The following is an 18668-nucleotide window of genomic DNA, read 5'->3' as shown; positions in this document are numbered from 1 at the left end:
CTTTCTTCAGTTCTGCGCTGGCTCGCACAGAAAGAAAATAACTGAGGTCAGCACGCCGAGGTGGGGCCTTCATAAGTGAAGCAGACGTCACTTACGGCTTGGACGACACTGACGACGACGCACAGAGCTGACCAAGACCACCTACCGGCACAAAGGGGTATTCACGAAAATGTTTCCAGATGCAGTCTGACACCTGAGGAGAATTCAAAGGTAAGGAATCTGCGGCTAGAAGTCTCTATCAGATATGATATGCTTATGAACTTGCTGTAAAGCATATAAAATTGATGAATGGAATGCTTGAATATATCTCAGCCACTGATAATTACTCTGCGCCACTTGAACTGCCATACCAGGTCCTCCGTAAAATAGAACACAAGCAACCCAGGACTAGCTTTGCTGTAGTTAGGGCTCATCAGCCATGTAAAGCTTGGTTCCAGTGAAACAGTGTGCATGGGACCCACAGTTCAGCATACCGTAGCAATTAGGGTGACACACTTAAGTATGGCTGGAATGTGATGGTTGGAATTCTTGGGTTAATCTTTAGTATGAACTTGCTGCAGCAGAACATGTGTCTCTTTAAGTATAATGTGATGGTTGAGGTAAATTATAAGCTTTAATAAAAAATGCATATTTAAAAAATGTCAGAATTAGAAGTTATTTTCCAGCCTTAAATGAGGCAGGAGAGTGTTCTAAGGAGAACGCAAAGGGTGGGAAGTGATCAACGTCCAAACTGATGAAGGGAGAATGGGTAAACTTAGAGAAGGTTTTGGTTCATGGATCTTAAACCTCAGGTGGGTGTGGTAGGTGCAAAACATGTTCATCACCGTGGCACATGCCATTAATGCTAGATTTTATGGCAAAGGCGAAGCACTTTAATGTGTGCTCTTTCCTACACTGACAAACAGTGGAGGTCTTTTACGGTGGAAGTGATATGATTGTGGTGGTTTAAGCCAAATGATTTTGAGTCCTTTGGAGTTTGCAATGACTTTGTTGAGCAGGCTGATGTAAAGACTGTTGCTATAATCCAGGCTGGTGATCACAACTGCAAGGATGATGATGTCTGTGAAAGCTGTAGGAAGGAGAGGACCCCTTGCAGCTGCCTAAATGATGGAAGGCAAACTTGGTGACAGTGTTAATCTAAGGAGTAAAGGAAAGGTCACCGTCAAACAGAACACCAAGGTTGCATGCAGTTGAAAAAGGTTGTGGAGGAGGGCCAAGAGACTCACGAAGAAAGGTAAGTAGTAAGGTTTGGGTTTTATCATGACGAGAATATAAGGTTTTGTCACCATTTTGAGAGAGACAGTTTTGCTGTATCCAGTGATGAGCATGATAGAAGCAGAGGCAAAAACTGGGCTGGTTGCCAGTTATGTCTTCAAGCTTAACGTGAAGTTAAGTGTCGTCAGCATACATGTGATAACGAACCTCAAAAGAATCAAAGATCCTAAAAGACTATGCAGGTGTTGAAGAGTGTAGGGGATAACGCTGAGCCCTGGTGGGGACCATAGATGATGAAGGTGGTCTAGGAAAGATGGGAGTTTAACCTGGTGGGAGTAATTTGAGAGGAAGGATGTAAACTGGGAAATGCTGTGTGCCGAATGCCTGAGAATTATTCTAGCCTATTCAGTAGGATTCAGTGGCTGATGATATTGAATGTTGCCTTCAAACAATAGGGCTGGTGATTGCCCTGCATAGCAGATAACACATATTTTATGTTGCATGGGCATCTTAACAAAAGTCTATCAATAATCCTTTGCCAATAGTCATTATACATTAAGATGGAGGCATTTGCCTTGTGAAAATATGGGGCAACATGGGCATATTACCTTATTTTGTGTAGTTTTCCTTTTTTTATTAAATCAAATTGTGAAAAGTGATTCCGCTCCCATCTCTTTGCTTGTAAGTTAATACACTTTGTCACACTGATTAAAGGTTATTGGTTTTAATGTATTACGTAACTTAAATGTTCAATGAAGAGGCGGACTCTTTCAAGAAAATACATTAAAATTTTGAATTGCCCGACTAAAAATGTTTTCTTTCTGACACATGGAGAAGGGTGGAAAAGAGTGGGCTTGGAACTTTTAAGGTTGCTCACCCAGTTAAAACCTTGCTTGGTTACACTTTTCCCTTCTGCAAAGATATTGAAGTACATCATGTTCGAGAAAGATCTTGAACAAACTTACAACTGTTTCAGGAACACCTGTAAAACCATGGTAGTGACCAGCCTGCGGAAAGATTATTTTTGATCAGGTATTTTGCTCAACTATTTTTAGCGTGTTTATAGTCTCTAAGACAGATTAAACAAAAACCTAATGGGAGTAGTTATTAGTAACAGTGCTAGTTAGGTGACACAAATGACCAATGTGTCCTTAGGCCACAAACGCGGACGGTACTGACATAATGTGCTAATTGAAATTAAAGCAATAAGTAAGAAACAGTGCAGGCCTCATCATATCCTCTACAATCATCTTATTCCTTTAATCTCTATATAAATATGGCACATGCAGTATAGTAAGTATAGGGTCCTTCTGCTCAAGGTTAAATTCTTGATCATGCTTAGATATGGAAATACATTAGAAAACCCCTTTTTTCAGAAGTATCTGCCTGGAACACCTACATACATGAACAGCTAATTAACTGAACTTTCTTACATCCAGATATTTGTATAAGTATCCTTTCCACAAGAGCATCCCTTGCACTCTATGAAAAAAGGTATTTATAGGCCATAGGTGCCTCTGCTTTTGAGTTTCATACAGCTGACTGTGATATTCTGCCTTGCTTGCAAACATGGAGAAGTATCAAAATGTCCTTTGAGGGTGTACAGTGTACATTACTCAAAACCCAACACTTTGTGAAATATTATGTTATGTGATGTTGAATAAGGTGCTTATACCAAAAACCACACCTTTTGATTCTTGTGGAACTTGAGAAGTGAGGAAGAGGCTCTGATGTGTTGAAGAAGGTTGTTCCAAGTCTTGGGTGCGATAGAGGAGAATAAGCAACCTCCAGTTTTGCTTTTGCAGGTGAGTGGAGTGTGTGTGAGTGAGACAGAGAGTAGATGTCTGGAGGGTTGGTGATAGTGGATGCAGCTGTTCCAGTATTCTTGTCCTGTGTTTACAGCTGATTAGTTGGTTGAACTTGTGAGAAAGTCATCCTTTTTTCCCTGATCAGCCCCATGTTTTGACTGATACTGGTGGTTACTGACTCGGACTGTGCCTCGGGCTCTGCTAACCAGGCTCAAGGCCAGTGCTCTGTTGAAAAGGTATACGTAATTAGGTGTGATCATAATTGTCTATGACAACCTACCTGTACGTCTCTAGTTTATGGTAGGACATGTATGTTCAGGGACCCCAGATGAGTTAAGACACCTATGGGTGTGCTGCTGTGGTGTCTGATGTCATTTTAAAGGCAGCCTTGCTCAGCTGGCTGCTTTTAAAATAAAATTAAGCCCAAATTTGTACCCCCAAAGTCTTAAACTACCTTATTCTTACATATAGGTCACCCCTAAGGTCTGCCCCAGGTGCCCCAAGAATAGGGTGTAGTGTAATTATAAATAGGGACATTATAAACCTTGATTTATAAGCCCTGGTGAGGGAAAAACTGCCAATTTAGTATTTCCCCATTGAAGTGCATTCGCTCCATAGGCTAACATAGGAAGGATTTATTTTAAACGAAGTCTTAGTCTTAAGTTTGATAAGAGTGAGCTGGAAATATCATTCAATATATCAAATTAATAGAATAATTCAAACAACTTGTCAATGCTAGATTTATTAAAATTATTACAGGGAAAGACTTTTGGAACTCTTTCTTTCTTTACCTTACCTAAAATCAGCTCTGTAGTAGCCTTTCCTGATTGGTCAGCCTCTGGCAGGCTGAGCCACGCTACCTTAATGAGGTGTGAAGTGGTCTGGGCTGAGACAAAGAAAGCATCTGGTGGTTGGAGAACTGCAACAGCAGATGGCAGAGCAGGAAGGGAGGTGGGTGGTGTAAGGAAATGCCTCCTTGGCATGGTTGCCCCCTGACTTTTTGCCTTTGCTGATGCTATGTTTACAATTGAAAGTGTGCTGAGGCCTGCTAACCAGGCCCCAGCACCAGTGTTCTTTCCCTAACCTGTACTTTTGTATCCACAATTGGCAGACCCTGGCATCCAGATAAGTCCCTTGTAACTGGTACTTCTAGTACCAAGGGCCCGGATGCCAAGGAAGGTCTCTAAGGGCTGCAGCATGTCTTATGCCACCCTGGAGACCTCTCACTCAGCACAGACACACTGCTTGCCAGCTTGTGTGTGCTAGTGAGGACAAAACGAGTAAGTCGACATGGCACTCCCCTCAGGGTGCCATGCCAGCCTCTCACTGCCTATGCAAGTATAGGTCAGTCACCCCTCTAGCAGGCCTTACAGCCCTAAGGCAGGGTGCACTATACCATAGGTGAGGGTGGTGCATGAGCATGGTACCCCTACAGTGTCTAAACAAAACCTTAGACATTGTAAGTGCAGGGTAGCCATAAGAGTATATGGTCTGGGAGTTTGTCAAACACGAACTCCACAGCACCATAATGGCTACACTGAAAACTGGGAAGTTTGGTATCAAACTTCTCAGCACAATAAATGCACACTGATGCCAGTGTACATTTTATTGCAAAATACACCCCAGAGGGCACCTTAGAGGTGCCCCCTGAAACTTAACCGACTGTCTGTGTAGGCTGACTAGTTCCAGCAGCCTGCCACACTAGAGACATGTTGCTGGCCCCATGGGGAGAGTGCCTTTGTCACTCTGAGGCCAGTAACAAAGCCTGCACTGGGTGGAGATGCTAACACCTCCCCCAGGCAGGAGCTGTAACACCTGGCGGTGAGCCTCAAAGGCTCACCCCTTTGTCACAGCCCAGCAGGGCACTCCAGCTTAGTGGAGTTGCCCGCCCCCTCCGGCCACGGCCCCCACTTTTGGCGGCAAGGCTGGAGGGAACAAAGAAAGCAACAAGGAGGAGTCACTGGCCAGTCAGGACAGCCCCTAAGGTGTCCTGAGCTGAAGTGACTCTAACTTTTAGAAATCCTCCATCTTGCAGATGGAGGATTCCCCCAATAGGGTTAGGATTGTGACCCCCTCCCCTTGGGAGGAGGCACAAAGAGGGTGTACCCACCCTCAGGGCTAGTAGCCATTGGCTACTAACCCCCCAGACCTAAACACGCCCTTAAATTTAGTATTTAAGGGCTACCCTGAACCCTAGAAAATTAGATTCCTGCAAACAACCAGAAGAAGGACTGCCTAGCTGAAAACCCCTGCAGAGGAAGACCAGAAGACAACAACTGCCTTGGCTCCAGAAACTCACCGGCCTGTCTCCTGCCTTCCAAAGAACTCTGCTCCAGCGACGCCTTCCAAGGGACCAGCGACCTCTGAATCCTCTGAGGACTGCCCTGCTTCGAAAAAGACAAGAAACTCCCGAGGACAGCGGACCTGCTCCAAAAAGACTGCAACTTTGTTTCAAGGAGCAGCTTTAAAGACCCTGCAATCTCCCCGCAAGAAGCGTGAGACTTGCAACACTGCACCCGGCGACCCCGACTCGGCTGGTGGAGAACCAACACCTCAGGGAGGACCCCCGGACTACTCTCCGACTGTGAGTACCAAAACCTGTCCCCCCTGAGCCCCCACAGCGCCGCCTGCAGAGGGAATCCCGAGGCTTCCCCTGACCGCGACTCTCTGAAACCTAAGTCCCGACGCCTGGAAAAGACCCTGCACCCGCAGCCCCCAGGACCTGAAGGACCGGACTTTCACTGGAGAAGTGGCCCCCAGGAGTCCCTCTCCCTTGCCCAAGTGGAGGTTTCCCCGAGGAAGCCCCCCCTTGCCTGCCTGCAGCGCTGAAGAGATCCCTTGATCTCTCATAGACTAACATTGCAAACCCGACGCTTGTTTCTACACTGCACCCGGCCGCCCCCGCGCTGCTGAGGGTGAAATTTCTGTGTGGGCTTGTGTCCCCCCCGGTGCCCTACAAAACCCCCCTGGTCTGCCCTCCGAAGACGCGGGTACTTACCTGCAAGCAGACCGGAACCGGGGCACCCCCTTCTCTCCATTCTAGCCTATGCGTTTTGGGCACCACTCTGAACTCTGCACCTAACCGGCCCTGAGCTGCTGGTGTGGTGACTTTGGGGTTGCTCTGAACCCCCAACGGTGGGCTACCTTGGACCAAGAACTGAACCCTGTAAGTGTCTTACTTACCTGGTAAAACTAACAAAAACTTACCTCCCCCAGGAACTGTGAAAATTGCACTAAGTGTCCACTTTTAAAGTAGCTATTTGTCAATAACTTGAAAAGTATACATGCAATTGAAATAATTCAAAGTTCCTAATGTACTTACCTGCAATACCTTTCGAACAAGATATTACATGTTAAATTTGAACCTGTGGTTCTTAAAATAAACTAAGAAAAGTTATTTTTCTATAACAAAACCTATTGGCTGGATTTGTCTCTGAGTGTGTGTACCTCATTTATTGTCTATGTGTATGTACAACAAATGCTTAACACTACTCCTTGGATAAGCCTACTGCTCGACCACACTACCACAAAATAGAGCATTAGTATTATCTATTTTTACCACTATTTTACCTCTAAGGGGAACCCTTGGACTCTGTGCATGCTATTCCTTACTTTGAAATAGCACATACAGAGCCAACTTCCTACAGGTGGCCAGGCTGGTCTTCAAAGTAAGGAAAGACAGTGGGGACAGAAATCAGGCTTCTCCCATTTCCTACACCGCCAGCCAGATGGGAGCCCCTGCAGTGCTTTGTTTGTAAAATATTAAGTGTCAGTGCTCAAAGCGCTGCTCAGACACGTGCGGCTGGTGCTATAAAATGTCACTGCACAAATATCAAGGGTGTGCATTCCTAAATCAGACTCGGGTCTCTTGAAGTCACTGCCAGGCACTCCCTGCCCCATTATCTCACTCTTACAGGTTTCTGCTTTCTCTCTTGGTGACAGATTTTTTGTATTTCTTTTCCTTCGTCATTGTGTTTTGTTTGTTTATTCCCCTGTTGGTCTTGGGAAATATCTGATTTGGAGAATTAAGTGCTAGTCCCCCCAAAAAAGTGCTGGTGCCCCACTACCCCCACCAGCAACCACTGGCTCAAATTAAGCACTGAGCCCCTGTAATTAAATTAGGAGAGGGGCTGGAAGGGGAGTGTAGAGTAAAGAGTCCCCTGCATCAAGTCCTTCAGTAGGAGCCCAGCTGACCAGTGTCTAGTGGACCTTTATGGATTTTATAAGGTGCATTGTGGGAATTGTAGTCCAAACTCCCAAGGTGTAACTCAGAACTTCTGGAACCTTGGACAACATTTTTGGACACTGCACAATCCAATAAAAGGCCTTCTAGAAGAAGATCCACAAGTTTGGAGACATTTTAAGCAACTTTGGAAAAAAGCTCCATAAGGTGACCGGCCGTCTTCGAGAGTCAAGCCAGCCACGTCAAACCGTGACACGGCCTGAAAATCAGGTTTGCCCTGCTGAAGCTCCAGGGCTTTTTGCCATCTACAAGTCCTCCAAGGGGTTGACCGGAGCATCGCGCTGAGCCGAGCCACCGTTGTTGCATCACAAGCCAGCCTGAGGAGAAGACCCGCTCGACGATGATGGAAAACGCTCTGAAAAAGACTAAGTTCGAAGGTAAAATTTGGACCGAGGCGTACCCCTCAGTGTATCCAACTCGGGCTCTATCGTGGTCAGCCTCAAACTTTTACTTTTTCTCAGTCGGGCAGACCAGATGTTCGCGGTTAGCGCTTTTTGCTTTTAAGCCCTGGAAAGTACATTTTTACATTTAATCTTTAAAATTTCATATCTCCGGTTCCATACATTTGATTTTTATCGCTTTTGTGTCATTTTAAAGATAAAAATATGTTCTATTTTTATAAATTGGTGTTGGATTTTTATTGTTTATTGTGTTTTACTTATTCACTGTTTTGTTGATCATAAATGCTGTACCAACCTGCCCTTACTAATAAACCACTTTCCAACAGAACTGATTAGGTTAATGTTATTCTCTCTTTTGATTCTTTTGAACAGGTAAGGTAGTAAAAGTAATCTGCTTCATCAGCCTGACCAGAAGTCTACTTGTCATTTTTTATGGTGTCCTGCACACCATAGCCCTGATTAGGAGTTTGGCGGATGGGAACACCTATCTGCCAAACTCCCAACAGGGTGCCCGCCAATGTAGTGGCAACCTCCCCACCGGACCCATTATGATTTTCCCGCTGGACTGACGGGCAGAAATCAAGGTTTCCGACCGTCAGCCCAGTGGGAAAGTGGAGGCAGCATTCTCGCCAGCTCGTAATCAAGCTGGTGGCAATGCTGCCACCTGGAGGGGACACCAGCACCCTCATAATGTGTACTGTCTGCAAAGCAGACAGTGCGCATTACATGGGTACTGGGCAGAGAAACCCCTGCACTGCTCATGCCACGGGCATGGGCAGGGGGACCCCTGCACTGTTCATGCCACGGGCATGGGCAGTGTTGGGCCCCACTGTGGCCCCTTGAACCTGTTCTCCACCAGCCTTTTCACGGTAGTGAAAGCGCCATGAAAAGGCTGGCGGAGAACCAGGTTGTAATCAGCAGGGCGGCACCGCGAGCCACGCCGCCCTGGCTGATTGCAACCTGCTGGCATCCAGTTGGGATCATCGATCCCGGCAGAAATGGCGGTACCCTGGCAGTCGGACCGCCAGGGTCGTACTGTGGAGGTCAGACCACCACAGCAGTGGCGGTCCAGACCGCCACCACAAGTCTGGCGGTCTAGTGACCACCAGACTCGTAATTAGGCCCTACATGTTTGTTTACGTTTGTTATTATTGGTGGATTTTGTGGGCTATGTGGTCAAGCGTCTCAAGTGTCAACTCTAGTCACAGCTCTGGAATTTGACTGCAAATTGTGGCAAATCACTCAATCTTCCTATACTTAAAAATGTGTGAAATGTAATGCAAATGTAAAAATGTGAAACATAATGTAATTGCTTATTTTACAGTTGTAAATTCACATTTGAAGTACATGATCTTGCTTCGTCTTCGAATACCGTGCCTTTTTGCTCCCCAGAAAGCTTTATGCTATATGACTACTAACAAATACAAGCCATTTTACTACGCTATACAACTAAACAGTTATAGTAAAATATTGTTGACATATTCTCAAAATGTGCTTTGGTATGGCTAATTTATATTACAACACAAAAATTATTGTCTCTGTACACAGCAAACACATGGAGGGGTGACCAACCGCCGTCAAGTTTGAAAAAAGATGTAGGTCTGTGAATATTTTCGGTCTTTTCTGATGCACATTAAAATGCAAGCTTGAGGTCACAAGGTTCAAACTAGCACAGAGTTGCAGTTCGTTATTTTCGTAAGTTCAAGCATTAAGGAAAGTAGTAACTAGCATAAATTTCTAAATTGCTGTGGAATTATGGGGATGAGGCATTCCAAAATGAAAGAGTAAAGAAGACGCAGGCATCAATTATGATAAAAAGGTTTCCCACATGTAACAAAAAGTGAAAGGTTTGGTAATGGAACTAGATATGCCTCAGGTGTTCAACGTAAAAATTCCACAGAGTTTAAAGTGACTATTGAAAAAAGACAAAGAATGGAAATAATAATGTCTAGGGTATTTTATGTGATTTGACTTATTGCCTAGGACTTTCTCATCTCTCAGGCTCACCCTTTGACAAAAAACATATAAAAGAGAAACGCAGCATTTAGGGGCCCCCCAAGATGTACCTCAGGCCGCCAACGGCGCTACAGTGGCAACTGTCGAGTGGCCCCCTCCCTAGACCTGCAAAGCCCCAAATTATTTCAGCCATTCTTACAATGGTTTCAGGTGTCTGTCCCTTCACCATCGGGTTGATGCCACTTGAGTTCCCGGGTGACTGGCTTAGGTTTGTCGGAATCCTGTCAAGTCATTTTGTCTACCACATAGTTGTGTCTCCAGTATGGGACAAGAGGGGGGGTGGTATGTGCTCAGCACAAGCTGCCCTAAAGTTCAAATTCTGCAAACTATTTGTACACGCTGCAGCAATGTTCCTCAAAAGGGGCACTGCATCTTCACCATGTGCTGGGGTGGGTGTCTCATTCATTTTGCAGTGATCCCAGATCACAGCAAGAGCTAGCTGTGCCTCCACTTTTGTCAAGGAAAGCCAGGAGATAAAGTACCGTGCCCTCTATTCTTTCTACACTCTCCTGTCTTTTTTGCATCTCTGGTTCCCAACCACATCGCACATCTGCCTTTTACTGTGTGGTTCTAGTGGTGCCAGCCCAGGTGAAGGAGTCATTGTCTACATCCTGCCCCCACTGTCCAGGCCTCATCTGGGTCACCGTCAGGCTAGGCCTTGCTTTTTTAGCTGATCTTCACTGTCCGGGATCTTTCCCGGGCGACTGATATTTCAGTTTCTGGCAGGTCCATTTTTGAACTGGGAGTTGCCATCCGCTTCTTAGCCTATTCCTCCTCTGCTTTGTATCCTTTACTCCATCAACAAGTATGTACTACTGGAGCCACGGAAGGTTGTCATAATGGCAGGATTTTGTCAGTAACAGGGCAGCTGGCAGGCAACAGTGTCATGGTGCTTGTCATGTCCTCCTACCCCAGTAATTTGACTTAGCTTTGAGTTTCTTTGGGCTGGCTGGGACACCATTCTTATTTCTCAATATTTAGTAGAATTATTACACTACAGCTTTTTAGGTCGACAGATGCTGAAACAAGATAATATATTATTCCTTATGGTCAAATCCCCAAAACATTTAGCAGTCAGTAGAGTAACTTAGAACCAAAATAGCTGAAATTTACAGTCCTTGGCCAAAGTCGTGATTCACAGAATCAGAACGTCAAAGAATAAATTACTTCATCCAAACCTTTCACCAGGAATCTACAAATAAAATGCAGGAGGTGTGATATGCATATATCAATAAACCCTTTCAGTAACTTTTACTGATTGCTTTATAATATGTTCCCAGCATGAAGGCCCACCTTTTTCAAAACTGTGAACTCTTCATATTTTAAGGACTCAAGCCAGGTTGAATGATTCTTCAAATTAGTACTTGATAATTATCTCAATCTTTCAGAGTTGTGTTAGTGAGGGATACAAATCTGACATTCATTAATAATCATGTATTACCAATTGGCGTTGTTGGCAAGTATGCTCTAGTTCAACAAAAATGAATATTTATCTTACCATGCCCTATACTGTAGTGAACATTGCATACCTGCTGCAGTCACTGCAAGCATACTCTTTTGAGCCTCTTCTGGTTTTAATTGTCTCTTCAGTGTCTTGGTGACCAAGGCTACTGCTCCGAGTTTTCCTACGCCTTTTTCTCTCGAAGACATTTTGTTTTGGATGATCACGCATGTGATGCTTGTTCAGTTGACGTCTACATTTGAAAGTCTGACCACAAAGGGAACACAGGAAGGATGTAGAATTGTTATGCTTGGCCATATGTTCTTTCAGTTCAGCACTAAGGGAAGAAAAATAAAGAAACACTAAGAAAAGTTGCACCTTACACCTCAACAAAAGTTTATATAAAATTTGAGTAAAATCACCCAAAAAGAAGAGCTGCTGACAGCAAATTTGTTGATGCAATGACCTAAGTGGCCAGGGGTATGCCAAGACTTGATCCTGTGCTCCCTGTACCACAAGATCCAAGCTACACCTTACTGACAAGGCCTAAAAAAGTCAAAATCGATCAGCGGCAGCTTCTGTTCCTTTTAGAGGGGGGCTCGCTTGTCAGTTCGGGATGGACTACTTCCATGTGGATCAGGGTCAGTACTGATTTGCATAAGGAGGTCTCTCTCTGGAGGAGAACAGTGGGTCAAAAATGATAGCTTGGAATACTATCCTGAGCGATTACCAGTGCTTAGATTATTTCAAGCATTCCTCTCATTGCTTTGGTGTGTTTGACACAAATACATTACGGATAAGCTGGTGTTATTTAATTTCTCAAAAGAATATATTTTTTAAAGTATATCCACCAAAACCTGTGGGCAGGGTTTATAAAAAAAAAAAATCTTGAGTATGGACTTTTTTTAATACTTCTCGTAAAAGCATAATGCACTTCTAAAGATGCACAAATAGGGGCACACTAGAAACACAATAATTGAGAGTGAGTCCATACATTTTATTAAAAGACACTGTAGACGCCACAATTCTCTTCTTTCCCTGCCACCACAACAAGGGTCTATTGTTGTATCCAACATTCGATATGTAAAATAAAATAGCAATGGCACATCTAAGTTTATACAAACCTACTGAAATTCAGCAAATGTTTGTTATAAACCTTTATCAAACAGGAGGGAATTATTTTTATAACACATCTGCACTCCTGAACTGTTGAACCATCTATATAGACCCCTCTTTCCTCTTCACTGAGGTATATTGTAATTGTAATTGCATTTATATAGCGCTTCCTACCCCTGACGAGGTGTCAAAGTGCTTTTCGGCAGGTAGCATGTACTCTAGAACCCAAAAGGATTAGTGTGGAATTAGCATAAGAAATATGAGTTAATTGGAGAGGAGGGCAAGTGGGTCTGTTAGCTGGATTGAATAGAATAATGGAGGGATTGAAGAGGGAAACATCTAGAAAGTGTTAATTGGGAAATCATGGTAGTAAGATGAGGTTTGGGATGAGTAGAAGGGAAGATGGGGGAGGGCAGAGTCTGTAGAAAAGGATTAGTGACATATAGGAGTAAAATGAGGTTTGGGATGAGTCAAAGGAGGAATACATGAGGGAAGAAGGGTTGTTTAGGAGATCATAGTAGTAAACTGTGGTTTGGTGTGAGCAAGGAGGGATAGAGGAGGGAAGAGTCTAGGAAGGTTTAGTTTGGAGATTATAGTAGTAGAATGAGGTTTGGGATTAGTCAGAGAGTGGAGCTAGAGGATAGATTGATAGAGGTATAGAGTGAGACAGGGTAGAAAGTGTAGTGCATTGGAGAGAGTGATATTTTTTCTCTTGTACAGTAGGAGTAAAGTGATGAATATATAGCTACATGATTACATAGAAAATGAATATATATGTATAAGGAAGATAATATATCGAGATTTAAAGTGACGTTTTATAAACACAGACTTTTATGTGTAGCAGTATGTGAAGGTAATTTTTTTGTGCATTTTTTATAACTGAATGTTCTTTTTTAATTTCAGTTTTTTAGTGCTTGTAGATAAATAGTTATGATAATATGTACCTATTGAAATAGATGAACAAAACAGAGACCCATAAGCATCTAATCAAACAAACAACTTATATAAAAACTATGCAATGACCTATGAACATGTTAAGCATAGAATAATATCTATCTATCTATCTATCTATCTATCTATATATATATATTCATACGTATATATGCACACACACACACACACACACACATATATATATTTAACCATAAGTAATATGTATATTTGTTAAGCTGGCCTAAACAGTATGTACATCTGTTAAAAAACACAGATATTATACATATTTGTACAAAGAAAAAGACACATATCTCAATATATACATATAATCAAATTATAAATGTTTACATACACAGAGATATGCTGTACATTGCTGTTTGAGTGTGATGGCTATGTAGGAAAGTAATAAGTCTTGAGTAGTCTTCTGATGATAAGATAGTTATCTGTGATATTATATTTGGGGGTAATGAATGGCTTTGCTTTACATGTAGGAGTAGTCTGTTAGCACAATTCTGAATCCACTGTAGTCTTTTCATAGTTGTTAGAGATGATCCGTGGTAGGGGACATTGGCATAGTCCAGTTTAGACAATACAAGAGAGATAGTAGCCTGGAGCTTGTGTGGAAATCCCAGGTGGGGGAAGATGTGTCAGAGGGTTTTACTGGAGAAGAAGCTGGATCTTGCTATTTGGTCCACTTGAGCATTCATTGTTAAATGAGAGTCCATGGTAATTTAATAGTTTCTTACTTCCATTCTGTGTCTCGTCCTTTACGGAAACCAGTTTGGTTGATTGAAAGTATGGAGTTATCTTCAATACACTGTGACATCTGGGTGAATGCTGCTCTTTCTATCAGTTTGCCCAGGAAAGATCCATCTGTAATTGGTCTGTGGTTGTTGGGGTCATGTGGGTTCAGGTTTATTTTCTTTAATAATGGGTGAGTGTGTGCCTTTTTAAGGTCTTCTGGAAAGATTCCCATGGTTAAAGAATTATTGATGATTCTTTCCCACTGGTGTGGCAGCAGAGGTAGATAAAAGAATGTTCTTGAAAATGTGCAGTAGACAAGGGTCAGAAGGGATCGGAAGCCCTGCTTGCTTTGACCAGATTCATAAATTCACTTTGTGATATATGTTTGAAGGAATGCAGATGCTGTGTTGGCTTACTCTAGTATGGGATTTTTGGAAATGGGTTGGTGCTGGTGGTTTTCCTTTGTTTTAAATAAGAGTCCAACATGTCTGCTTTGGTTGTGTAGTGATTTGCCAGTTTGCCTGTGAATTCTTGAGTAAGGGTATGAGTTCCTACCATGCAATTAGGTTTACAAAATTCTGTGAGAATTTTATAAAATTATTTATTTGCACATTTCGCATTTTCAATTCTCTCTGAATAGTACATTTGTTTGAGCTTTTCTGATTGTTGATTTGTATATTCTGTTAGGTTTGCGTAGATGAAGTTTGTCTTGACTGCTGTTTGTTTTGAACCAGGTTAGCTGCAGCCTTCTGATGTGTTGTTTTATCTTTTTTAGATTTGTATTTCTTCAAGGTGCTTGTTTCCTTTTGTCCTGTTTTATTGTTCTTATTGGAATTGGGAGATCGAGAGCTTCCTGTAGCCACTCAAAGTTTTTGAATGGAATTTATTGGGTCTAGATCTATATTAGCTGTTATACATCTACTCTTATCCTAGATCAAACCTTGCACTATAATGTAGTTGTGTATAATATAAACTGGTAATTGTGCTGTCCTAATCACAATTTCACCCTGTGCTCTTTCGCCCCATCTCCTCCAATATACAAATGGTACATTTGGATAATATTCATATATAGATAGTCCAATAGAAAGGAAAATGTCCTCTTTGCACTTTTACTAACAGGCATTTGAAAGATTCTCGTAATGGTTCCCAAAGGCATATGTGAGTGCATAAAACATTACACCTTGTTACTACTTCCTGTCCTCATAAACTCTTTAGTAAATCCGTCTCATTGAGTAGAAACCCAGAGCACTTTTAGCGATAGAGAATTTACAAACATATACCCATTGGCAAAAACTCGTGAGAGCAGCAGCGTTCAGAGTCTTAACGATTTCCACACAGATCAGTAAATGGATCCAGCATGTGTATGTGATAGCCACAAGGAACTCTCAAGGTGGCGATCAAGGTTAGACCTTCTGCAGTGGGGTGTTCCACTATAAACCACTAGTCTTCTCAAGAGAAATCAAGAAAGCCAAAATGTGGCTGTTACAGAACAATCAACACCAAGTGTGAAAATGCCATTTTTCAGGACTGGTAGTGAGTGTTCTGGGGCAGCCATATTTTGTCTTTCCTGATTGCTGTTTTACACTATTGAAAGTGCCCACATGCTATGAGATAATGATTGTCACACTCAACTGGGTGCAGAACGTCACTGCACTAAATCATAATGAAGTCAGCGTTCACTATTTTGTTCTCAATGCTATGGTGTTGGCTAAAAATAATGTCCACAAACCTACTTAAAAAAATAACAAAAGTGATAGATGGATTCCATTAATTACTTTCCACTGGCAATTACTCTGCCATTCACCTTAGTTAAGAAACAGCAAGCCCAAGACTGATTTACGTATAGCAGGTGGCATACTGGCCAAAAAAAGAATGGACTGGAATGCATCCCAGACTAATTGCCGGGGCATGAGATTAATTCAAGCAATCCACCCATTATTCCGGGTGTTGTGCGCACAGCTCCAATATCATTCTCCTTGCTTACATACAGTTGCATGCAAGCTGCAGAATGCTACACCAGAAGCAATGTTTCCATTTGTGTCAGGCTAGTTCCAAATTGTGTAGCTTGATTTAACATACATGTTTTGGGGAATAATGGCATTATGTTTAGGCCTCTAAAAGTATACAAAACAGCCCATCAGGCCTCATACAAAGCTGTTCATTGGATATGTGGCTAGAAATTGTCAGTCCAGTGAATTATTTTTGGCAGTGTTACTGTGTGTGAGCCTTTGGTCTTACTCCATATTGCTTAGTGTGTGGAAAACATGATTCTGTACTTGTACCACCCTTGAGTTGGTATGAGCAGGACTCGGGCGTCGTATTAGGTTTATAACAGCTCTGTGTGCAATTTCTGTTGCGTTCTGAAAAGTGTCACCTGGGGGGGATGAAATAGTATCTGAGGCTTTATCTAAAATGGGTATTTTTTAGGGCTAGATGTATGAAACGAGGAGAGCATCTGGTTTGTATGCCTTGCTGATTTAAGTATTTTAACAGTGCTGAACAGTTTCTTCGCCCAGCACTTAGCAGAAAGAAACAATGCTGGCAGAAAGTTTAACTGGGTGTCACTTTGCATGGTTGGAGGGTCTGGACACACTCAGTTTATTTAGTTAAGGGTACAGAGCGCGTGCAGTTGGGGTGGTGAGGGGAGGATTAGTGTGCACTTCTAAATGCGCATGTTAGTTTGGCCGGCCAAACTGACATGCGCCCTTAGAACTCTCCACCCAGGCTGTGTATCACAGCCCGGGTGAAGAACCAGTGCAGTCTCCCAGTCCCCCTCTGAGCGGCAATTCAGGCCACTCAGACCAATCCAGGCTCTTGCGTCATGCTGGGTAACAGCATGAGACAAGCGTCTGGATTGGATGGGGAGAGAAGATGCACAGAACCACCGAGGCGGGCTTCTTAATAAGTGTTTTTATATATATATTTTGTTTCCCACCACTCCAGTGCCCCCTAACTCCATTCCCCTGGCACAAACACCCCCCCTCCACCCCGCGACTCCTCCCCCACCCTGATGACTATTATTAAAAGCAACCGCCGCTGGATCACAGGTGTGCACCATGACCTAGGCCTGTTGCATGATAATGCGGACTTGCAAGACAGGTAGGGAGGAACCAAGCGGTACCCTCATACTGCCCTTACAAGGACACAGTTTGTGTTTAATAGCTCTCAGTAGCGTGAACAGGCCTTTTTAGGGATCCCCTGCAATTTGCTTGTGCTGTGCGTGAAAAATCTTTTATGAATAAACAAAAATCTTAAAAGGAGCATAGAGCTCGGGTCATTACTTACCTATACTTACCAATAGTTGGCTCCCACGTCACTCTCTATTCTAGTCTTCCTTTTGGTCAGTAGCTCCTCCTGGGCTCCATCTTCCTCCAATGCTTTGAGTCGAGTATTCGTCTTTGGAGCTTGGATCAAGTACTCCTTTCGGTGGTCAGTGTCCCCACACTGGCCAGAGGCTCCTGTAGGTACTCCTTTTAGGTTTTTGGCACAACCCCTCACACCTTCTATTAAACCTACTCAACTTATTGGTGCAACTGCCCTCCCCCTGTTTAACCTATTTTTCGTGCAGGCTGTTATTTAAGTCCCTTTCACTCCTTCCTGCTTCACTGCGGCCTCTCTTGATCCAGTTTGCTTGTGTTAACTTTTAGACATGCGGCGCAGCAGCATGTCTAAAAAGCATGTCTAAAAAAACATGTCAGAACCAAAAGATTTTGCAGAGGTGAATCCTATTGGTTTTGCCAATGCTTGTTACCTATGTCACTGAAGTGGTGCCTGCTAGCCCACAAATATAAAGTTGTACCCTCCCCTGCCACAACAATTATTCCCTTTACAACTCTCACAGCCCACCTTCCACCCTGTCCCCAGCTCCACAGGCAAGTCAGTGCTCCCATTTACTACATGGCCATAGTAGGTGGTAACTGGGAGTCTTAAACGAGAGTGGGGAATACCACGCGGAATTTTGCACAGTACTTCCATGTCCGCACAGGTATTTCCCATTCTGAGGGGTTTAAGTCATAACCTCTGTAATTCCATGCAGAGCTGGTAACGGTAATGCTGGCTGCCGAATCTCTGCAGTGAATGTCACATTACTGGTGATCAGGGCCAAAGTCTCTTAGAAAATGTGTACTCTACAGAAATTCCAACTTCACTAAATTGAACTTAGAGGAAAATGTTATTCGAACGCAGGAAAGGCATTAATATCTGTTCCATTTTCCGCAGTTCTTGTCAGAAGATTCGCTGCACCATCAACTCCTACTAACGAAATGTACAACCTGCTGGCTAAGCAAGCGATCACCGTGCACGAAACCTCAGTCTGGCCAAGTGAGAAGAGGATCATTAACAACCAATCGATCATGTGCAGGTAAGTGTGACAGGGAAAATCAATGTATATGTTTAGTGACTGTAATCAAGCCTTTTGCATACTAATGCACTAAGGGTCAGTTAACGTCCAATTTAGGTACTTAAACGTTTAAATTACATTTAAAATTGTCTAGTTCCTGATCCAGGGCTTCACATTAACACATTAAAACCAGCCATTTTCGTCTTCAGGGATACAGTAGTTCAGAGGTTAAGAAACTAGGCACAAAAAGTTCAGAGGAGGTTCAACCACAGTATCGCTTAAACTTCGCCAAGGGCAAGATAACTTTAGACACCTTCAGGTTTTAGCAATATGTCGTACCTTACAAATTTACAATAAATATATATAAAAAATACAAAATTCCTCAATAGAGAACCAACGAATAAAGGAATGT

The 18668-nt window shown here is 43.0% G+C and overlaps 1 protein-coding gene across 6 annotated transcripts in view; it reads right to left on the bottom strand.

Annotated features, from left to right (window-relative positions):
• The window catches only part of LOC138268178 (oocyte zinc finger protein XlCOF6-like), a 310686-nt gene that overhangs the window by 136631 nt on the left and 155387 nt on the right, over positions 1-18668 (bottom strand). For all 6 annotated transcript variants that reach the window (XR_011199954.1, XM_069217601.1, XM_069217609.1 and 3 more), the window contains exon 4: positions 11213-11461. Coding sequence is in view for 5 of the 6 variants with exons in the window: in XM_069217601.1 (XP_069073702.1) it covers positions 11213-11461 (249 nt within the window). In the remaining variant the exon portion in view is untranslated. The remainder of the gene's footprint in view (positions 1-11212; positions 11462-18668) is intronic.

The sequence above is a fragment of the Pleurodeles waltl genome, chromosome 2_1 (assembly GCF_031143425.1).
Source record: "Pleurodeles waltl isolate 20211129_DDA chromosome 2_1, aPleWal1.hap1.20221129, whole genome shotgun sequence".
In the NCBI taxonomy this organism is placed as follows: domain Eukaryota; kingdom Metazoa; phylum Chordata; class Amphibia; order Caudata; family Salamandridae; genus Pleurodeles; species Pleurodeles waltl.
The sequence above is the reverse complement of the archived record's forward strand: the minus strand, read 5'-3'. Positions and strand labels throughout refer to the sequence as shown.